This window comes from Chlorocebus sabaeus, chromosome 12 (genome assembly GCF_047675955.1).
Source record: "Chlorocebus sabaeus isolate Y175 chromosome 12, mChlSab1.0.hap1, whole genome shotgun sequence".
Taxonomy (NCBI): domain Eukaryota; kingdom Metazoa; phylum Chordata; class Mammalia; order Primates; family Cercopithecidae; genus Chlorocebus; species Chlorocebus sabaeus.
The window spans coordinates 102,777,945-102,796,837 of NC_132915.1; the positions used below are offsets into that span (position 1 = coordinate 102,777,945).

The following is an 18,893-nucleotide window of genomic DNA, read 5'->3' on the forward strand; positions in this document are numbered from 1 at the left end:
CAGTGCTGTGCCGTTCACAGTCTCTTCTCCAGTCATCCCTTAAACGCCGGCATTCCAGAGGGCCCTGTCCTCGCCTTTCTATCTGGCGTGCTCGTTCTTCCCTGCACGCTTGATCGCCAATGTGCTGCTGCTGACTCCCAGCTCTCTCCAGTCCAGACCCACTGCTGAACTCTGTACCAGTGCATTGCACTCCTTACTCTACAGCCCAATTCAGCAGCTCAAGGGCACGTCGGACTCAGCCTGTCCACCCTGAACTCAAGATCTTTCCTCCTCACACGTGCTCCTGCTCTGATGTGCCCCACCCCAGTGCAAGGGCATCACCCTCCACCCATCAGCCAAGCCAGAGACACAGTTGGCACAATTGACTTCTCCCTTCCTTTACTCCCCATCTCCAAGCTGTCTTTCCACACAGCTCAGATTCATTCCAAATGGCCTATCTTTTATGGACCAGTCACTCCTCACCTGGCCAGTGTACCACACACGGAATTTCTTGGAATTTGGCTCCGTCTTAGAGCAACCCACCTCTCCCCTCTGCACTGCTGCTGGAGTCAGCTTCCTAAAACCCTAATGCGATCCTCTCACTTTCCCTAGTGAGGACTCCCTTCCCCAAGCCAGCCTCTGCCTCCCCCTGCCTTCCTTCACATAGGAAATTCCTATGTGACTTCCAGAGACTCCTGGAGACAGGGGAAGGTGTGCCCTGATTCTGTGGGAAGCACAGAAGGAGCTGGTGCAGGCTGTGTGCGTCACAGTGTTGGGTGACAACAGGAGCAGCTCACCAGTCTTGTTCTGAGGAAGAGGCTGAAGATTGAGGGATACATTCCCCATCTATTTACCTGCTAGCTGTGCCTTGGTTCAAGGCAAATTTTTTGTAGAATATAAAATGCTATTACAGAAAAAGTGTCATAAGACTTTATTCAAGATTTTCAATGTCATAGTTTTTTATTTCATCATAACAAAGATATTTTAAATGTTTTTTAATCAAGTGAGTAACATAATAACATTATATAATTATAATGTGTTATATATTTTGTTATCACATATAATTACATAAACAAATTTGTCAATTGAACAGAATAAAGGATCCAGAAATAGATTTAGACGTATTTGGTAAATTGATTTTTGACAAAGGTGCGAAGGTAATTCAATGGCAAAGTAAGAGTCTTTTTAAACAAATGATACCAGAATAATTGGATAGACATATGCAAAAAAATCTTTTTTATTTTTCGAGACGGAGTTTAGCTCTTGTTGCCCAGGCTGAAGTGCAGTGGTGCGATTTTGGCTCACGGAAACCTCCACTTCCTGGGTCCAAAAGATTCTCCTGCCTCAGCCTCCTGAGTAGCTGGGATTACAGGCGCCTGCCACCACGGCCGGCTAACCAAAAACTCTCATCCATACCTCACATTCATTCATTCATTCATTCATTCATTTTTCTTCAAAGCATTCACTCATTTATTCAGAATATATAAATGAAGTACAATATATCAGGTATTATTTTAGAGGAGGAAGACACTATCCTTGCCCATCCCCATCCCAGGATTCTTGACACATAAACAAATTGGTGCAATGTGCTCTGTGCTATAGGAGATGTGTAGGAGAATATGGGTGTTTGTGAGGCTGGGGATATGAGAAGTGTTTCCTATAGGAGATAATATGTTTTTAGTCTACTATGTATTCTTAATCTGTATTTGTAAAACAGTGGTCCACATAATGATACCTGGTTTGTACACAATATTTTTTAGGGACAATAGTAGTTTTTATGCTGGTAAATTAAAATTATGTAAGAACTCTGGGACCCCTTAAGTTTCCCTGGGTCTTACTTTGTAAATTGTAGCTCTACATAGTGCAATATATGTTTACCTGAATGTTGAGACACACTAAGGAACAACACACTTGTTTCTGCATAGACTGGTGGCAACAGCTTTGGAATGTGTTTATCAAATTAAGAGACAAAAACAAAATGAAACAGTTCAAAACTGGCTTTTTATTAGATCTGCTACTTTGCTTCAAACTTTAAACTGTACCCAGATAATGCAAGCAGAGAACCTTCTGTGTTGATTGCCTTTTGGGAATTTTAACATTTGAATATACTTCCCAGTGTGGAAGCATGGAGTCAGGGGTGGACTGCAGAAGATACAGGGACTACCTAGCTGTAACCACATTATTATGAAGAACAAAATTACAGCTGAATTAAATTTTGAAGACTGTCTTTGAGGATATGCATAGAAAGTTGTATGTTACCTAATAGATAATTTGTGAGCCTGATGTCATTCAAAAGCCAGAGAAGAAATATTCAGGCTGAAACAAAACTTGCTACTTTCTTAGAACAAAGAGAATGTACTTCTTGTTGGGAAGCTAAATCCTAAGAAAGAAAAAACAAATACTCCATAGATTGCAAGTCTCAGAGAATTATACTTTTAAAGTGAGTAAGATCAAGCCACCAGATGAACCAGGGACCTTCCTAGCAAATGAAAAGAAGCCTCAAGTATTGCTATTGCTGTAGCGTACAAACATCAGAGTGGATGTTTTAGTGAGTTAGGTGGAGATCAGGTGGCCTACATGAGCTCTGGGAACCAAAACAACAGCTTAGGAATATAGATTGAATGTGTGAGTGGTGCTATAACTTGGAGTGGCTGAGTTCAAGATTATTTACAGTGATTTTGTCCTAGATGCTGTTATACTGTCACCCACCCAGCCTTTTTAAAAAGATAAAACCGGCCGGGTCCGGTGGCTCACACTTGTTTTCCCAGCACTTTGAGAGGCTAAGGCGGGAGGATCTCTTGAGGCCAGGAGTTCAAGACCGGCCTGAGCAATATAGTGAGACCCTGGTCTCTAAAAAAAGAACATCAAAGCCTAAAAGTACAAAAGAGGTCTTTCAGGTTGCAGAGATAAGACATGATCTGTCTCCCTCTTGGTGGAAGAGTGAATAAAAATATTGTCCACTTTGATTTTGCTGCTGTTTAGAAAGACTCCTGGCTGGGCGTGATGGCTCACGCCTGTAATCCCAACACTTTGGGAGGTTGAGGTGGGCAGATTACTTGAGTCTGGCCAACATGGTGAAACCCTGTCTCTACTAAAATCACAAAAAATTGGCTGGACATGGTGGTGCACACCCGCAATCCCAGCTACTTGGGAGACCAAGGCACAAGAATCACCTGAACCCAGGAGCAGAGACTGCAGTGAGTCGAGATCAGGCTACTGCACTCCAGCCAGTGAGGCTCTGTCTCAAAAAAAAAAGAGGCTGGGTGCGGCGGCTCATGCCTGTAATCCCAGCACTTTAGGAGGCTGAGGTGGGTGGATCACCTGAGGTCAGGAGTTCGAGAGCAGCCTGACCAACATGGTAGAACCTCGCCTCTACTAAATACAAAAATTAGCCAGGCGTGGTGGCGCATGCCTGTAATCCCAGCTACTTGGGAGGCTGAGGCAGGAGAATCACTTGAACCCAGGAGGCGGAGGTTGCAATGAGCTGAGATTGCGGCATTGCACTCCAACCTGGGCAACAAGAGTGAACCTGTCTCAAAAAAAAAAAGGAAAGACTCCTCACATCATATTTAAAAATTCATTCAAAATGGATCGTAAAACTACAGGAAAAACCTAAAGCCTAATAAAAACTTCTACAAGAAAGCATAGAAGATATTTATGAGCTTGGATTGGCAAAAATTTCTTAGATACCGCACCAAAGGTATAATCCATAAAAGAAAAAATTAATAAATTGAACTTCATTAAAAGTAAGAACCTCTTTGAAAAACAAGCGAATGAAAAGGCACAGAGAGAAAATATTTGCAAATCACCTATCTCATACAGGACTGTAAAGGGAAAATATAAAGAACTCTCAATAATAAGAAAATAACCCAGTTAAAAAGAGGGCAAAACACTTAATCAGATATTCCATCAAAGAAGATTTGTGGATGGTAAATAAGCACATGAAAAGATGTTCAATATCAGTAGCTATTAGGGCAATGCAAATTAAAACCACAATGAGGGCTGGACAAAGTGGCTTACGCCTGTAATTCCAACACTTTGGGAGGCTGAGATGGGAGGATCACTTGAGGCCAGAGTTCAAGATTAGCCTGGGCAGTATAGTGAGACTCCATCTCTACAAAAAAAAAAAATTTTAAAGACTACAATGAGATACCATCACACAGCTATGAAATGGCTAAAATGAAAACGATTGCTCATAATCAGTGTTGGTAAGGATGTGAAGAAAATGGCTTTCTCATGTGCGGCTGGTGGAAATGTAAATTGGTATAATCACTTTGGAAAACAGTTCTTCAAAAAGTTAAACATTCACTCACCATATGGCCCAGCCGTTCCACTTCTAGGAATGGATGCAAAAGAAATGAAAGCACAGGCCAGGCACGGTGGCTCACACCTGTAATCTCAGCAATTTGGGAGGCCAAGGCAGGTGGATCACCTAAGGTCAGGAGTTCAAGACCAGCCTGGTCAACATGGTGAAACCCTGTCCTACTAAAAATACAAAAAAAATTAGCCAGTCGCAGTGGCAGGTGCCTGTAATTCTAGCTACTCGGGAGGCTGAGGCAGGAGAATTGCTTGAACCTAGGAGGCAGAGGTTGCAGTGAGCCAAGCTTGTGCCACTGCACCCCAACCTGGGTGACAGAGCAAACTCTGTCTCAGGGAAAAAAAAAAAAAGCATTTGTATGTCCCCACAAAGATTTGTATCCAAATATTCATAGTAGCATTATTTGTATTAGCCCAAAACTGAAAACAACACGAATGTCCATTGTGGAGGTTTTAAAATATGTCCGCAAGTTCTTTGATACTTCTTCCCTAGAGGTGGAGATCATTCCTCTTCCTTTGTAGGCAAGCTGGACTTAGTGATTCCTGTCTATCAAACAGAATATGGTAGCAGTGAAGGTATGCAACCTCTGAGACTAGATCAACAAAGGCATTGTAGTTGCCTTATTGTTTCTTGTGTCACTCATTCTGGAGAAGCCAGCTGCCATGTCCTGAGGACACTCAAGCAGCTCAAGGGAGAGGTCCCTGTGGTGAGGAACTAAGGCCTCTGCCAAGAACCATGTGAGTGTGCCATCTTGAAAGCAGACCCAAGTCAAGCCTTCTGATGACTGTAACCTCCAATGACATCTTTTTTTTGTTTGTTTTAGGGACAGAGTCTCACTCTGTCACCCAGGCTGGAGTGCAGTGGCGCAATCTTGGCTCACTGCAACCCGTGCTTCCTGGGTTCAAGCAATTCTCATGCCTCAGCCTCCCAAGTAGGCTGGGATTGCAAGCACACACCACCATGCCCGGATAATTTTTGTATTTTTGGTAAAGATGGGATTTCACCATGTCAGCCAGGCTGGTCTCAAACTCCTGACCTCAAGTGATCCACCTGCCTCGGCCTCCCAAAGTGTGGGATTAGAGGCATGAGTCACTGCACCCGGCCTCTTAACATGTTAACATCTCTGAGTTTAGCATGCATCTTATAATTATAGTGGACAGCTTTCTTTCTTTCTTTCTTTTTTTTGATGAGACGTTTTAAATGATGTATCTTATTACTTTTGCCAGAAAAACGGTACATCTTTTATTCAGTGACATCCTAGATTCAATGAAATATGGTAAGTTTTGAAATCTAGGTAAGAGGAACAATTTTGTAGTTGAAAATAAATTCCTAAAATTGTCCTAAAAAATGGCAGAAAATCTGATTGAGTAAGTATAGAAGGTATTGGATAGTTTTTTAAAAACTAGCCTCCACAAAAGGGTCCCAACCCTCATGGATTTTGGGACAAGGACAATCCAACATCACTGCAGAATCAAAGAAAAAGTTTGAACAAATGGACAAATATACTATGCTACTGAATGGGAAGACTTCATCTTGCAAAGATGTATATTTCTCCTCAGACGAAGTAAATTACTGTGATTCCAGACAGAATCCCAATTCTTTTCTCTTTATGCCTGGCACATAGTAGGCACTCCATAAATATCTGCTGAGTGATTAGATGAATGATTTGCCAGGAATTTTTTTAAAAGATTTGTCATGAAGGATGGTTATTTCTTCAACATTATAATTTATTGCAAAGCTACAATAATTAGCACACTATGATGCTGGTTCAAGAATAGATAAGCCACTCAATACAACAGAATAAAGTCCAGAAATAAACTCAAGTATATATAAAATGTACACGATGAAAGTAGCATTTCAAATCTGTAGAGACATGATGAATTTTTTAAAAAATAACGTTGGGACAATTGGACAAACTTTTGGAGAAAGTAAATATATGCCTCTGTTTTTAGTTCTAAATAAATTAAAAGTGAAATATAACAAGTCGGTTTCTGAAATTTATAAAAGAAAATATGAACCACTGTGTACCAACTCTTAGCGGTGGAGAGAGCCTTTCTAAGGACGACATTAAAGCAGAAGCCAGCCAGGCACGATGGCTCACACCTGTAATCCCAGCACTTTGAGAGGCTAAGGTGGGCAGATCACTTGAGGTCAGGAGTTTGAGACCAGACTGGCCAACATGGTGAGACCCCCCCATCTCTACTAAAAATACAAAAATTAGCCAGGCATGGTGGCATGTGCCTGTAATCGCAGCTACTTGGGAGGCTGAGGCAGGAGAATCACTTGAACCCAGTGGGGCAGAGGTTGCAGTGACCTGAGATTGTGCCATTGCACACCAGTCCAGCCTGGGCAAAAGAACCAGACTCCGTCTCAAAAAAAAAAAAAAAAAAAAAATGCAGAAGCCATGAACAAAGTTTGAAATATTTGATTACACAAAACTTAAAATTTCTATGCCAGAAAGAACCATAAAATTAAAAGAGAAATAGCAAACTGGGAAAATATCTGTGAGTTTCCAAAAGGACCAATATCATTAGCATAGGCCGGGTGCGGTGGCTCACGCCTGTAATCCCCACACTTTGGGAAATGAAGGTGGACAGATCACTTGAGGTCAGGAGTTCAAGACCAGTCTGGCCAACGTGGTGAAACCTGGTCTCTACTAAAAATACAAAAAATTAGCCAGGCATTGTGGCACATGCTTGTAATCCCAGCTACTCAGGAGGTCAAGGCAGGAGAATCGCTTGAACTGGGGAGACACAGGATGCAGTGAGCCAAGATCATGCCACTGCACTCCAGCCTGGGCAACAGAGGGAAAAAAAAAAAAAAAAAAAAAAGAGTCATTAATATGAAAAGAGATCTTACATATCAAAAAGATAAAGGCGGCTGGGCACCATGGCTCACGCCTGTAATCCCAACACTTTGGGAGGCTGAGCAGGCAGATCACCTGAGGTCGGGAGTTCAAGACCAGCCTGACCAACATGGAGAAACCCCGTTTCTACTAAAAATGTAAAAACTAGCCGGGCATGGTGGCCCATGCCTGTAATCCCAGCTACTCAGGAGGCTGAGGCAGGAGAATCGCTTGAACTCAGGAGGTGGAGGTTGTGGTGAGCCAAGATCATGCCATTGCATTTCAGCCTAGGCAACAAGAGTGAAACTCCATCTCAAAAAAAAAAAAAAAAAAAAAAAGATAAAAGCATGAGCACCCGTTAAAATATGAGGGAAGAATATGAGCAGATAATTTACAAAAAAAGAAATGCAGTTACCCAGTAAGCATTGTTAAAAGATAAATTTTGACCCATTACAATTTTTAAGAGTTTATTTGAGCAGTGATATATATATATATGTGTGTGTGTGGTTTTTGTTTTTTTTTTTTTTTTGTGAGGTGGAGTCTCACTTTATAGCCCAGGCTGGAGTGCAGTGGCGCGATCTCAGCTCACTGCAATCTCTGCCTCCCAGGTTCAAGTGATTCTCCCACCTCAGCCTCCCAAGTAGCTAGGATTACAGGCACCTACCACCAGGCCTGGCTAATTTTTTTCTATTTTTAGTGGAGATGGGGTTTCACCATGGTGGCCAGGCTGGTCTCAAACTCCTGACCTCAAGTGATCTGCCTGCCTTGGCCTCCCAAAGTGCTGGGATTACAGGAGTGAGCCACTGAGCCCAGATGACAGTGATTTATTAATCAGGCAGCTCCAAACCCGAGGGAACAAAGGGAGGCTTTTATAGGGTGAATGCAGAAGCAAAGCAAAGAAAGTATTTGATTTGCTGAAGTGGAGCAGTTGCTTTACTTGGATCATTCCAGTGGAAAGTCCTGGGTTAGAGGTTAGTTGACGGTTTCTGGTTGGCTCCTAGAATATGACCTTTTACATTAAGTTGGGTTTTGGTTTGCTTATGTAGGAACTCACAGCACTGGGACTACCTCATTCTAATGGCTTCCCAATTATTTTAACGGCATGGGAAAAATGGTGCCCCACTGAGAATTTTAATATGCAAATTATCACTGAAATGATTTGGTCACTCAGACTGGCTGAGACTGTCAGAGTCATGGATTCAGGCACCTCTCTCTGCACTGCTAGAAGTGGTCTAGATGGTACGGCCTTCTGGGGAAGAAGTTGGCAGGATGTGATTTTAAATGGACACAGCCTGTGTACTCACAGGCAATTATTTTAAGGCATAATCAGCAAACTGTGAATAATGAGTTCTTGATTGTCTGTTACAACATCATTTATAAAGCAGAAAGCTTTGGAAACTAAATGGAAACAGGAGGAAACTGGTAAAGATGTTTTGTTACATTCAAATACTGAAATGCCATACAGTGAGTTAAACTTATGTTATTGAAAAATGCATAGAAGGCCGGGCGCAGTGGCCAAGCCTGTAATCCCAGCACTTTGGGAGGCCGAGACGGGCGGATCACGAGGTCAGGAGATCAAGACCATCCTGGCTAACATGGTGAAACCCCATCTCTACTAAAAAATACAAAAAACTAGCCGGGCAAGGTGGCGGGCGCCTGTAGTCCCAGCTACTCGGAAGGCTGAGGCAGGAGAATGGCGTAAACCCGGGAGGCAGAGCTTGCAGTGAGCTGAGATCCGGCCACTGCACTCCAGCCCGGGCGACAGAGCGACACTCCGTCTCAAAAAAAAAAAAAGAAGAATGCATAGAAGAAAATATACAATATAGTGAAGAAAGCAAATTATATTTTGAAGCTCAATTCTGTTTTTCTTTATAACATTTCTCTTGCTTATTCATTCTTAATAAAAATACGTGAGGAAATACCAAAATGCTATCAGTACTGGCCGGGCGAGATGGCTCACACTTGTAATCCCAGCACTTTGGGAGGCCAAGGCGGGTGGATCACTTGAGGTCAGGAGTTCGAGACCAGCCTGGCCAACATGGTGAAACCTCATCTCTACCAAAAACAAAAATATTAGCCAGGTGTGGTGGGGCACGCCTGTAGACCCAGCTACTCAGGAGGCTGAACAGGAGAACTGCTTGAACCCAAGAGGCAGAACCCAAGAGGCATAGGCTGCAGTGAGCCAAAATTGCGCCACTGTACTCTAGCCTGGGTGATAGAGCAAGACACTGTCTCAAAAAAAAAAAAAATTAAAAATTAAAAAAAATATATATATATGTATATGTTAGTATTTCTCTCTGGGACATAGGGTTGCACATGATTTTTAAAATTTTCTTATTTATGTTTTTCTTTTTTCCTCAAATATTCTACAACAAAACACAGAAAAAAAAAACGAAGCTCATGAAGATGTAGATATAGATACAAAGTATTTAACAGTAAATAACATTCTGAATAAAATAAAATCATGTGACTTACATAAAACCAGCAATCTATACAAGAGAAATGAATATATATCCACACAGACTTGTACAGGAATGTTCATAGCATCTTTATTAACAATAGCAAAAAGGAGAAACAACCCAAATGCCCATCAAATGGTAAGTAGATCAACAAAATGTAGGCTATTCATACAGTGGAATATTATTTGGCCATAAAAAGGAATGATGCACTGACACATGGATGAGCCTCAAAAACGTCGTGCTCAGTGCAAGAAGCCAGACACAAAAGGCCACGTGTTGCATGCATGATGCCATTTATATGAAATGTCCGGAAAAGGCAGATCCACAGATACAGAAGCAAATAAGTGGTTGACCAGGGCTAGGGGAAGAAATGGGGAGTGAGGTTTCATTTTAGGGTGATGAGAGTTCTAAAATTAGATCATGGTGATGTTGGACAACTCTGTAAATATACTAAAATTCACTGAATTGTACATTTTATTTTATTTTATTTTTATTGTATTTTTTTGAGACAGAGTCTAGCTTTGTCGCCAGGCTGGAGTGCAGTGGCGTGATCTCGGCTCACCGCAACCTCCACCTCTGGGGTTCAAGCAATTCTTCTGCCTCAGTCTCCTGAGTAGCTGGGATTAAAGGCACGTGCCACCACGCCCAGCTAATTTTTGTATTTTTAGTAGAGACAGAGTTTCACCATGTTGGCCAGGATGGTCTCGATCTCCTGACCTTGTGATCTGCCCACCTTGGCCTCTCAAATTGCTGGGATTACAGGTGAGAGCCACCACACCCGCCCGAATTGTGCATTTTTAATGGATGAATTTTGTGGTCTATAAATGATCTCAGTAAAGCTGTTATTTTTAATAATTTAAAATAGGTTTCATTATTTTTCCGTATTTTTTTTTTTTTTTTTTTTGAGACGGAGTCTTGCTCTATCGCCCAGGCTGGAGTGCAGTGGCATGATCTTGGCTCACTGCAAGCTCCACCTCCCAGGTTCATGCCATTCTCCTGCCTCAGCCTCCTGAGTAGCTGGGACTACAGTGCCCACCACCTCGTCCAGCTAATTTTTTGTATTTTTAGTAGAGACGGGGTTTCACTGTGTTAGCCAGGATGGTCTCGATCTTCTGACCTCGTGATCCACCTACCTCAGCCTCCCAAAGTGCTGGGATTACAGGCGTGAGCCACCGCGCCCGACCGGGTTTCATTATTTTTCAAACAGTAAACATACTAATGCAGCCAAGACCCAATTGCAACAAAACTCTATATCTGCTGACTCATCAAGTTGCTAATTATATCATGTTTTCTTCCTTTTTTTTTTTTTTGGAAATTAGAAATGTGATTCTAAAATGTAGGTGGGGACGCTAATCCAAGATATTGTTCTTACATGTCATTATCTTCTCAGAGTAACACTACCATCTTTACCTCTACCCTCTGAAGACAGCTTTAAACATTTAAACGAAAGAAATTATACAGTATGTACTCAGATATCTAGCTTTTCTTTTTTTTACTCAGTATTATGTCTGTGAGTCATCCCTGTTGTTGTGTGTCAATAATTAACATTCAGGGCCGGGCGCGGTGGCTCAAGCCTGTAATCCCAGCACTTTGGGAGGCCGAGACGGGCGGATCACGAGGTCAGGAGATCGAGACCATCCTGGCTAACACGGTGAAACCCCGTCTCTACTGAAAAATACAAAAAAACTAGCTGGGCGAGGTGGCGGGCGCCTGTAGTCCCAGCTACTTGGGAGGCTGAGGCAGGAGAATGGCGTGAACCCGGGAGGCGGAGCTTGCAGTGAGCCGGGATCACGCCACTGCACTCCAGCCTGGGCGACAGAGCGAGACTCCGTCTCAAAAAAAAAAAAAAAAAAAAAAAAAAAAATTAACATTCAGATATTTGTTAACATCCATTCTTCATGATGTTAATAAAAATTCAGGCCGGGCACGGTGGCTCACACCTGCAATCCCAGCACTTTGGGAGGCCAAGGCGGGTGGATCACTTGAGGGTTCAGGAGTTCAACACCAGCCTGGCCAAATGGATAAACCCTGCCTCTAGTAAAAATGCAAAAACTAGCTGGGCATGGTGGCGGGTGCCTGTAATCCCAGCTACTTGGGAGGCTGAGCTAGGAGAATCACTTGAACCTGGGAGGCAGAGGTTGCAGTGAGCTGAGATCTAGACACTGCACTCAAGTCCGGGCGACAGAGCAAGACTCCGTCTCAAAAATAATAATAATAATAATAATAATAATAATAATAATAACAACAACAACAACTTGGTCTTTCATTGAGAAAGAAATGCATGGCTAAAACATGATGGTTTGGGAGGCCAAGGCAAGAGCTTGAGCTCAAGAGTTGGACCAGCCTGGGCAACATAGCGAGACCTTGTCTCTACTGAAAAAAAAAAAGAAAAATAGCTGGACGTGCCAGTGTGCACCTGTACTCCCAGCTACTGGGGGATTTAAAGTAGGAGGCCCACTTTAGTCTGGGATGGGGAGGTTGTGATCAGCTGTAATCACGCCACTGCACTCCAGCCTGTGTGACAGAACAAGACTCTGTCTCTAAAAAAAATTTTTTTTTTTCATTTAAATTTTTAAAATGTGATGAACTTCTGTAATAAATGGGGCCTTTGTTTCTCCATGGACTTTCTCACTCTAAGAGGGTCTGAACCACATGGACCTGTGTTTAGAGCTTGCAGCAGGCCAGGAACAATGTACTTGAATGAACCTTGTCTTAATCTAGTACTGGTTGAGGTTCAGCAAGAGGATAGAGGCGTATGGCTTCAAGTCCTATTGAATAATGATAAAATGTTTGCGGGGGGTATCTGGCTCCCACCACCCTTGTCCTGAATGAGGCTCAAGGTGTGATCCGCCTTGCAGGAGGGCATTCTCCAGCCAGGGGCTGCCGTCAGGTGTCCTTGCTTGACCGTTCACGAGTGTGGGAGACAGTAGGGCACAGGCATGAAGCACACGGGCTCTGCAGTCACGCAGACCTGTGTCCAAACCCTGCTTCCCCCACACAGTACTTGTGAGACTTTGGACAAACTACTTCGCCTCTCCTAACCTCAGTTTTCTCATCTGTAAAGTGAGTGTAATAATGGTATCTACTTTGTGAAGATTAAATGGGATCATCTTTCTACTTTCTACAGATCAAATGGGATAATGGCTTTCAAGCTCAGTGCCTGGCACATAGTAAATTCTCCCAAAACAGCAGCTCTTATTACTTGTAGTAGTAATATTATTCTGGCTCAGACAGTTCAGATACTTAGGCCTTTGACCCTAAGTATCCAGCATCTTGGTGGTATTCATACTGGCTATTTATAAAGAACTAGCAGATAGGATACTATTCTTGTTGCCTGTTTTTCATTTATTTAATTATAGTCATTTAAGTGTTGTCTCTAACAAAAATGAGTTGCTGTTGTTTTCATTGCAGACAGTTGCATCTATAAAAAGGTTTGCCCCTTTAATGGTGGCTCTTTTTTGGTTCAACCCTCTGCGTCAGATTTCCAGTTTTGTTGGAACCAGGCTCCCTGTGCAATTGGTAAGAAAAATCTTTATCATAATGCTTTCCCCCTTCATAGATATGTCTGAACTGTTGTAAGCAAATCCTATGCAAGCAAATCACTGGCTTACTGCGAAATTGCCATAAATTACATGCGTATGATTAGTATTCAGAGCGTTCTTTTTCTTTGTCATTTTTTTTTCTTTTTGTTCCCCTTTTGGGACTATTGTCTTCTACTGTTCTTCCTAGTTTCTCTCAGTGCCTGAGCATGTATGCATTTGAGAGCAATTAAATGTCATTTTTCAGTACTTGGTTGTCGTTTCAGCACCTCAGTTCATTTCTGGGCCTCACTTTCCTTTTTCTAAAATTCAAGTGTACGGTCTCCAGCCTCAAAATGCTGGCTGACCTCAGGGAGAAGCACAGTGCTTTTAGCGCCTTTGGTATATGTTTCATAGAAACCCAGGTACCTGCCTGCCACTAAAATGTCAGGACGTGAGCAGTGATGCTTTGTGTTTGTGATTCAAGATCCACAACTGGCCATTGCGTTTTGGGAGTCAGATCAGAGCCAAGAATCTTCCAGTTCATTCTTTTGTCCTCACAATAAAACTATGTGTTAATAGGTCCATAGGACAGCATTTTCAGAGGAGGACAGAGGGACCGATCTAAGATCCTGGGAGGACCAGTCAGACTTGATGACAGATTAGATCTGGTAGACAGGAAAGGGAGGTTTTGAACCGTTACTGGAGGGGCTTGAAAGTCATGGCCAGAGGCATAGATGTGGTCAGCAGAGTCACCAGGAAAACCAGGAGACCAGATGAGCTCATCCACGGAAAGAGTGCAGAGAGAGCCAGTGCGAAGAAGGGAACGACACGAAGTGCCAAGAAGAAAGAGGTGTGCCACGGGGCAGCCAGGGCAGGCACAGCACCTGGAAGCCAGTGTGTCATTCAAATCATTTCAAGCAGAGGGGCCAGCCCTTAACAGATAACTCAGCAAACCCATTGATCCCGAGGGACACTGTGAGGGCCAGTGAGGAATAAGATGCAGCCCCTGCTCAGACGTGCAGCAGGAGGAGCACAGGGGAGGAGTGAGGAGCACTGAGGGCTCCTCCAGGGCTGGGCCTTGAAGAGCGACCAAAGGGAAGGGTCCCAGGCAGGATGGCCTGGGTCTGCAGGGAGAATGTCAGGCTGGTATCTGAACAACAGAAGGGACTCCCCACAGGACTTTGGCAAGTGAGCTGCCTCACTGGAAGATCAGGCAATGGGGTTTCCATAGGGGAAAATGGCAGCAAGCATGGTGACAGTGCACACCTCCTGGGAGGCGGAGTGTGGCAACCGAGGGGAGGCTATCTTGGGAGTCAAGGCTACCTTAGGATCAGGGCCACGTGCACATGTGAAGGAAGGAGAAAACAGCCAGAGGAATGAGAGATGGAAGTTTCTAGAGAAGTGAGCGTGACTATGAGACAGTCACAGCCCATCCGCAGCCACCAAGCTAGCAACTGGGAGGTGACACTCCTGTTCCCTTGCAGTCTGTGCTTTCCCGTATCTCCTGGCCTTCACCACCGACTCCATGGAGATCCGCCTGGTGGTGAACGGGAACCTGGTCCACACCGCAGTCGTGCCACAGCTGCAGCTCGTGGCCTCCAGGGTGAGTAGGACTGGGATGTTCTCTCTGAGCGGTTTGGCGGGCCCCAGCACTGTGGGATTTCAGGGGAGCACCGAAGCTGCCTCTTGTCACGTTAGGCGATGAAGACCTGTGTCAGACCAGCGCGAGATGGAAAGCCTGAAACCAGACTGATCTGTTGGGTTTTCGTGTGTGATTTCTGTGGGCTTTCAGAACACTCCTCGGCTTTGTTAATAGTCAGTCAGTGCTGGTGGCCGCTGGGGAGCACTTAGCTGAAAAGAAATATCCCTGATCGGAGACTGGGTCCGTTATTCATGTCACTGCTGCCCTGGAGGACAGTCCAAGTCTAGAAAAGTCAGAGCTTGCAATCTTTCTTCCTTTCCCACCCTCTGTCCTCAATTTGAATTCATAGCCTATGAAACATGGCTAATTGATTAATCCATGCCTCATAACCAAGAGCTAGGGCAAAACGGAGGGATGCAGGAACAAAGATGCCTTCCACGATGTCTTTTGTCACTGGCACATACTCTGGGGGTTCTTGTTCTAGTCCCCTCCCCTGAATCAGGCCCAGAAAGTCCTCCCCAGCCCTGCCAGACTGGGCTGGCTCCCCCGCTGTGTCCCCTGTTCCCTTCCCTGGTCCTGACATCCATCACATTTGGTGGTAGGTGACTGCTTATTTGTTCATCTTTGCTGCTGCCCTGATGGTTCTGTGAGAGCAGGGGCCATGCTGTCTTACTCACTATCATAGCACCAGTGGTGTGCTCAGTGCTTCAGTCCCCCAGTGCTCTGGAAAACGTGTGTGCACATATGTACACATATCATACATGCACATATACATACACATAATACATACATGCACATATCATACATATGTGTACATATGTGCATGTATGTATTATATGTGTGTACATTCATTGATTGTAAATAGCTTACAATTTACAAATAATAAATATACAATGCTGTTTATCATAAAAATCCACTTAGCCAACTGGTTCTTACAAAATGCTTTTGTTAATACTTGCTGAATTCATATATCCATAGCCAGTCTACAGTTGCATGTCAACCATGATTTTACACTTGGAGTTATATCTCAATCCACACATTTTTTTCCAATTTTAATCTGATAGGTAATCTGCTATAAAACTATTTTTCAACCTCATACAACTTATAGTCATTAAACTGAAACTTCTTTCAGCTTCTGTACCAGACTAAACACACTTCCACATCTCTTGTTCATTACTAGTACTTTCTGCATCACTGTAAGTATAGACAATCAACAAAACAACAAATCAAAGTGGAACTGATAGTCCTCGCTGGATTCCATGGTGTAAAGAGTCCCTCCATGATTGATTTCAAGCTCCCAGGGAGACGCCACTGCAGGTGGTGTTGGGGAGATGTGCGTTATCCCCCATGGTGCAGTATCTCTCCCCCAAGCCTCACAGACACTGTTGGTGTCAATAACTTCAGAGCAGATGTAATAGTAAGCATAGTCAAATAATTAGGAATGGTTGAATTTGGATATTTAGGGCCTTTGTTTATTTAGGTTTGTATAATTTTATTTCTAATCATGTGTGTTTAACAGCCAGTTTGCAAAATTCCTGAAAATTGGATCTCATAAATCACATCCAGCACACCACTGCTGTCAGCACCAGCGCCAGCGCATCATGGGTGTGCCTGAGTATCTGCTGGATCAGTGAATGAATAATCCGTTTCCCCATCTGCCAAATGGGCCTAACCGAATCCCTAAGATCTTTCCCATTCTAACACTCCAGGTGCCTGAGATCCCTGTTAGGGAAGTGTGTGCTGTGTTTGTGATTGCAGAAGATGTGTGGTGGAACATTGACTATTTTGTATTGTGGATCAACAAATAGATGAGGAAAAGTGGCGGGGAGTGGAATACTCAGGAAAAGTGTAACTAGCCACGCTGGGCTTTTCTCCGGAAGGCTCCCTCCATCCCTCGCCCCGGCATCCCGCATTTCTCTGCATGCTCCAAGGATGGGGACCAGTTGGAGGGTTTGCAGTGATGGCAGGAGGGCCACTGGATGCAAGGCCTAGAACACCAGGCAGCCCGGTAATGCTCTCTCTTTCTTTCTAGTCGGATATATACTTCACAGCAACTGCAGCTGTGAATGAGGTCTCATCTGGAGGCAGCTCCAAGGGGGCCAGTGCCGGCAATTCTCCTCAGACACCCCCGGGCCGAGATACTCCAGTATTTCCTTCTTCCCTGGGGGAAGGTGAAGTCCAAGTTTTACTGTTTGATTAATATTTGTAATCCACTCTAATTTCTCTAGTTCATTGTCTAATATCTACATGTGATAACTGCTTAAAGAAGTTACTATGTAAAGCCATTAAAAAAAGAAACCGGCCAAGTGTGGTGGCTCACACCTATAATCCCAGCACTTTGGGAAGCCGAGGCAGGCGGATCACCTGAGGCCAGGAGTTCAAGACCAGCCTGACCAACATGGTGAAACCCCATCTCTACTAAAAATACAAAAATTAGCCAGGTGTGGTGGCACGCACCTGTAATCCCAACTACTTAGGAGGCTGAAGCAGGAGAATCGCTTCAACCTGGGAGGTGGAGGTTGTCGTGAGCCGAGATCGTGCCATTGCACTCCAGCCTGGGCAACAGAGCGAGACTCTGTTTTAAAAAAAAAAAAGAAAAGAAATCTTGCAATCTGAATACATTGGTTGTGTTCTTAAGAAACCTTGTGATAACAATGAAACTCCATTGTAAAAATAAATAAACAAACAAACTGGGCTAGGCATTGTGGCTCACACGTGTAATCCCAGCACTTTGGTGGGCTGAGGCAGATGGATCGCTTGAGCCCAGGAGTTTAAGACTAGCTGGGCAACATGGCAAAACCCTGTCTTTAAAAAAAAAAAAATACAAAAACTAGCTGGGCGTGGTAACATGTGCCTGTAGTCCCAGCTACTTGGGAGGCTGAGGTGGGAGGATCACCTGAGCACCGGAGGTCAAGGCCGCATTGAGCCGGGATTGCACCTCTGCACTCTGGCCTGGGCAACAGAGTGAGACCCTGTCTCTACAAAAACTAAAATTAAATTAGCTGGCTGTCGTGGCATGCACCTGTGGTCCCAGCTACTCAGGAGGCTGAGGTGGGAGGTTCACTTGAGCCTGGGAGGTCAAGGCTGCAGTAAGTCATGATTGCATCATTGCACTCCAGCCTGAGCAACAGAACCAGACCTTCTCTCAAAAAAAAAAAAAAAAAAAAAAAGTTTTAGCGGGAAGAAGGGAGTTAAAGGCTATAGAGTTTCCAACTTGCAACAGCAGTTATTTTTCCTTCAGGGCTGTTAACAGTAGTGGGTTTTGATAGCTAAAAGAATAGAGTCATCAAGCCTAGACATTCCTTAGCACTTGCAGTCTTTCACTCTATCTGGCTTTGCCTGCAAACCCCAGAGGCCTCTGCTGTGGTTACCTCATTGCTTTGAACACAGCGCTTTTCATAAATTCTTACCACATCACTCGCCTTTACTGCACACAGTTAAGAGAAAGCACAGAATTCCCCAAGCAGGGCAGCTTTTTGCTTTTCTTCTCTAGTCTTTTTTCCTGTGCAGTCACGAGTGCATTTTACCTAATTTACACATGAAAATGCTTTAGAAAATGCAGAGCCATCAGGCACCCTCAAATTAGTGCTCTCGGCCAGCCCTCCCAGTGGGACATTACAGATCAGTGTGTGACATAAAGTCTTCCTTCATGCTATGTTAAGGAACAAGAGATTACTCTCTTGTAAATAATATGAACTTTTCTTAAAGTTCTGATGTTCTTTTTGAAATCACATTTCAGGTGAAATTCAATCAAAAAATCTGTACAAGATTCCACTTAGAAACCTCGTGGGCAGAAGCATCGAGCGACCTCTGAAGTCGCCCTTAGTCTCCAAGGTCATCACCCCACCCACTCCCATCAGTGTGGGCCTCGCTGCCATTCCTGTCACGCACTCCTTGTCCCTGTCTCGCATGGAGATCAAAGAAATAGCAAGCAGGACCCGCAGGGAACTACTGGGTAATGGCTCTCAATCCTGGTTTCCACTGTCTGTGAACAGACCAGCTGGTTTTATCTTTGGATATGAATTGCCCTCAAAAACAATGAGTTTAAAAGGAAACTTTCCTTTTAAGAAGGGATTTATAAGTAAGTTCTAATACATCTATACCAAGGAATACACTATAGTGTAGCCAC

At 43.8% G+C, this 18,893-nt stretch overlaps 1 protein-coding gene across 7 annotated transcripts in view; it reads left to right on the plus strand.

Moving 5' to 3' along the window:
* The window catches only part of GARNL3 (GTPase activating Rap/RanGAP domain like 3), a 174,961-nt gene that overhangs the window by 151,819 nt on the left and 4,249 nt on the right, over positions 1–18,893 (plus strand). For all 7 annotated transcript variants that reach the window (XM_037994107.2, XM_037994110.2, XM_037994105.2 and 4 more), the window contains 4 exons: positions 13,013–13,120; positions 14,607–14,725; positions 16,797–16,935; positions 18,504–18,719. In XM_037994107.2, coding sequence (XP_037850035.1) covers positions 13,013–13,120; positions 14,607–14,725; positions 16,797–16,935; positions 18,504–18,719 — 582 coding nt within the window. The remainder of the gene's footprint in view (positions 1–13,012; positions 13,121–14,606; positions 14,726–16,796; positions 16,936–18,503; positions 18,720–18,893) is intronic.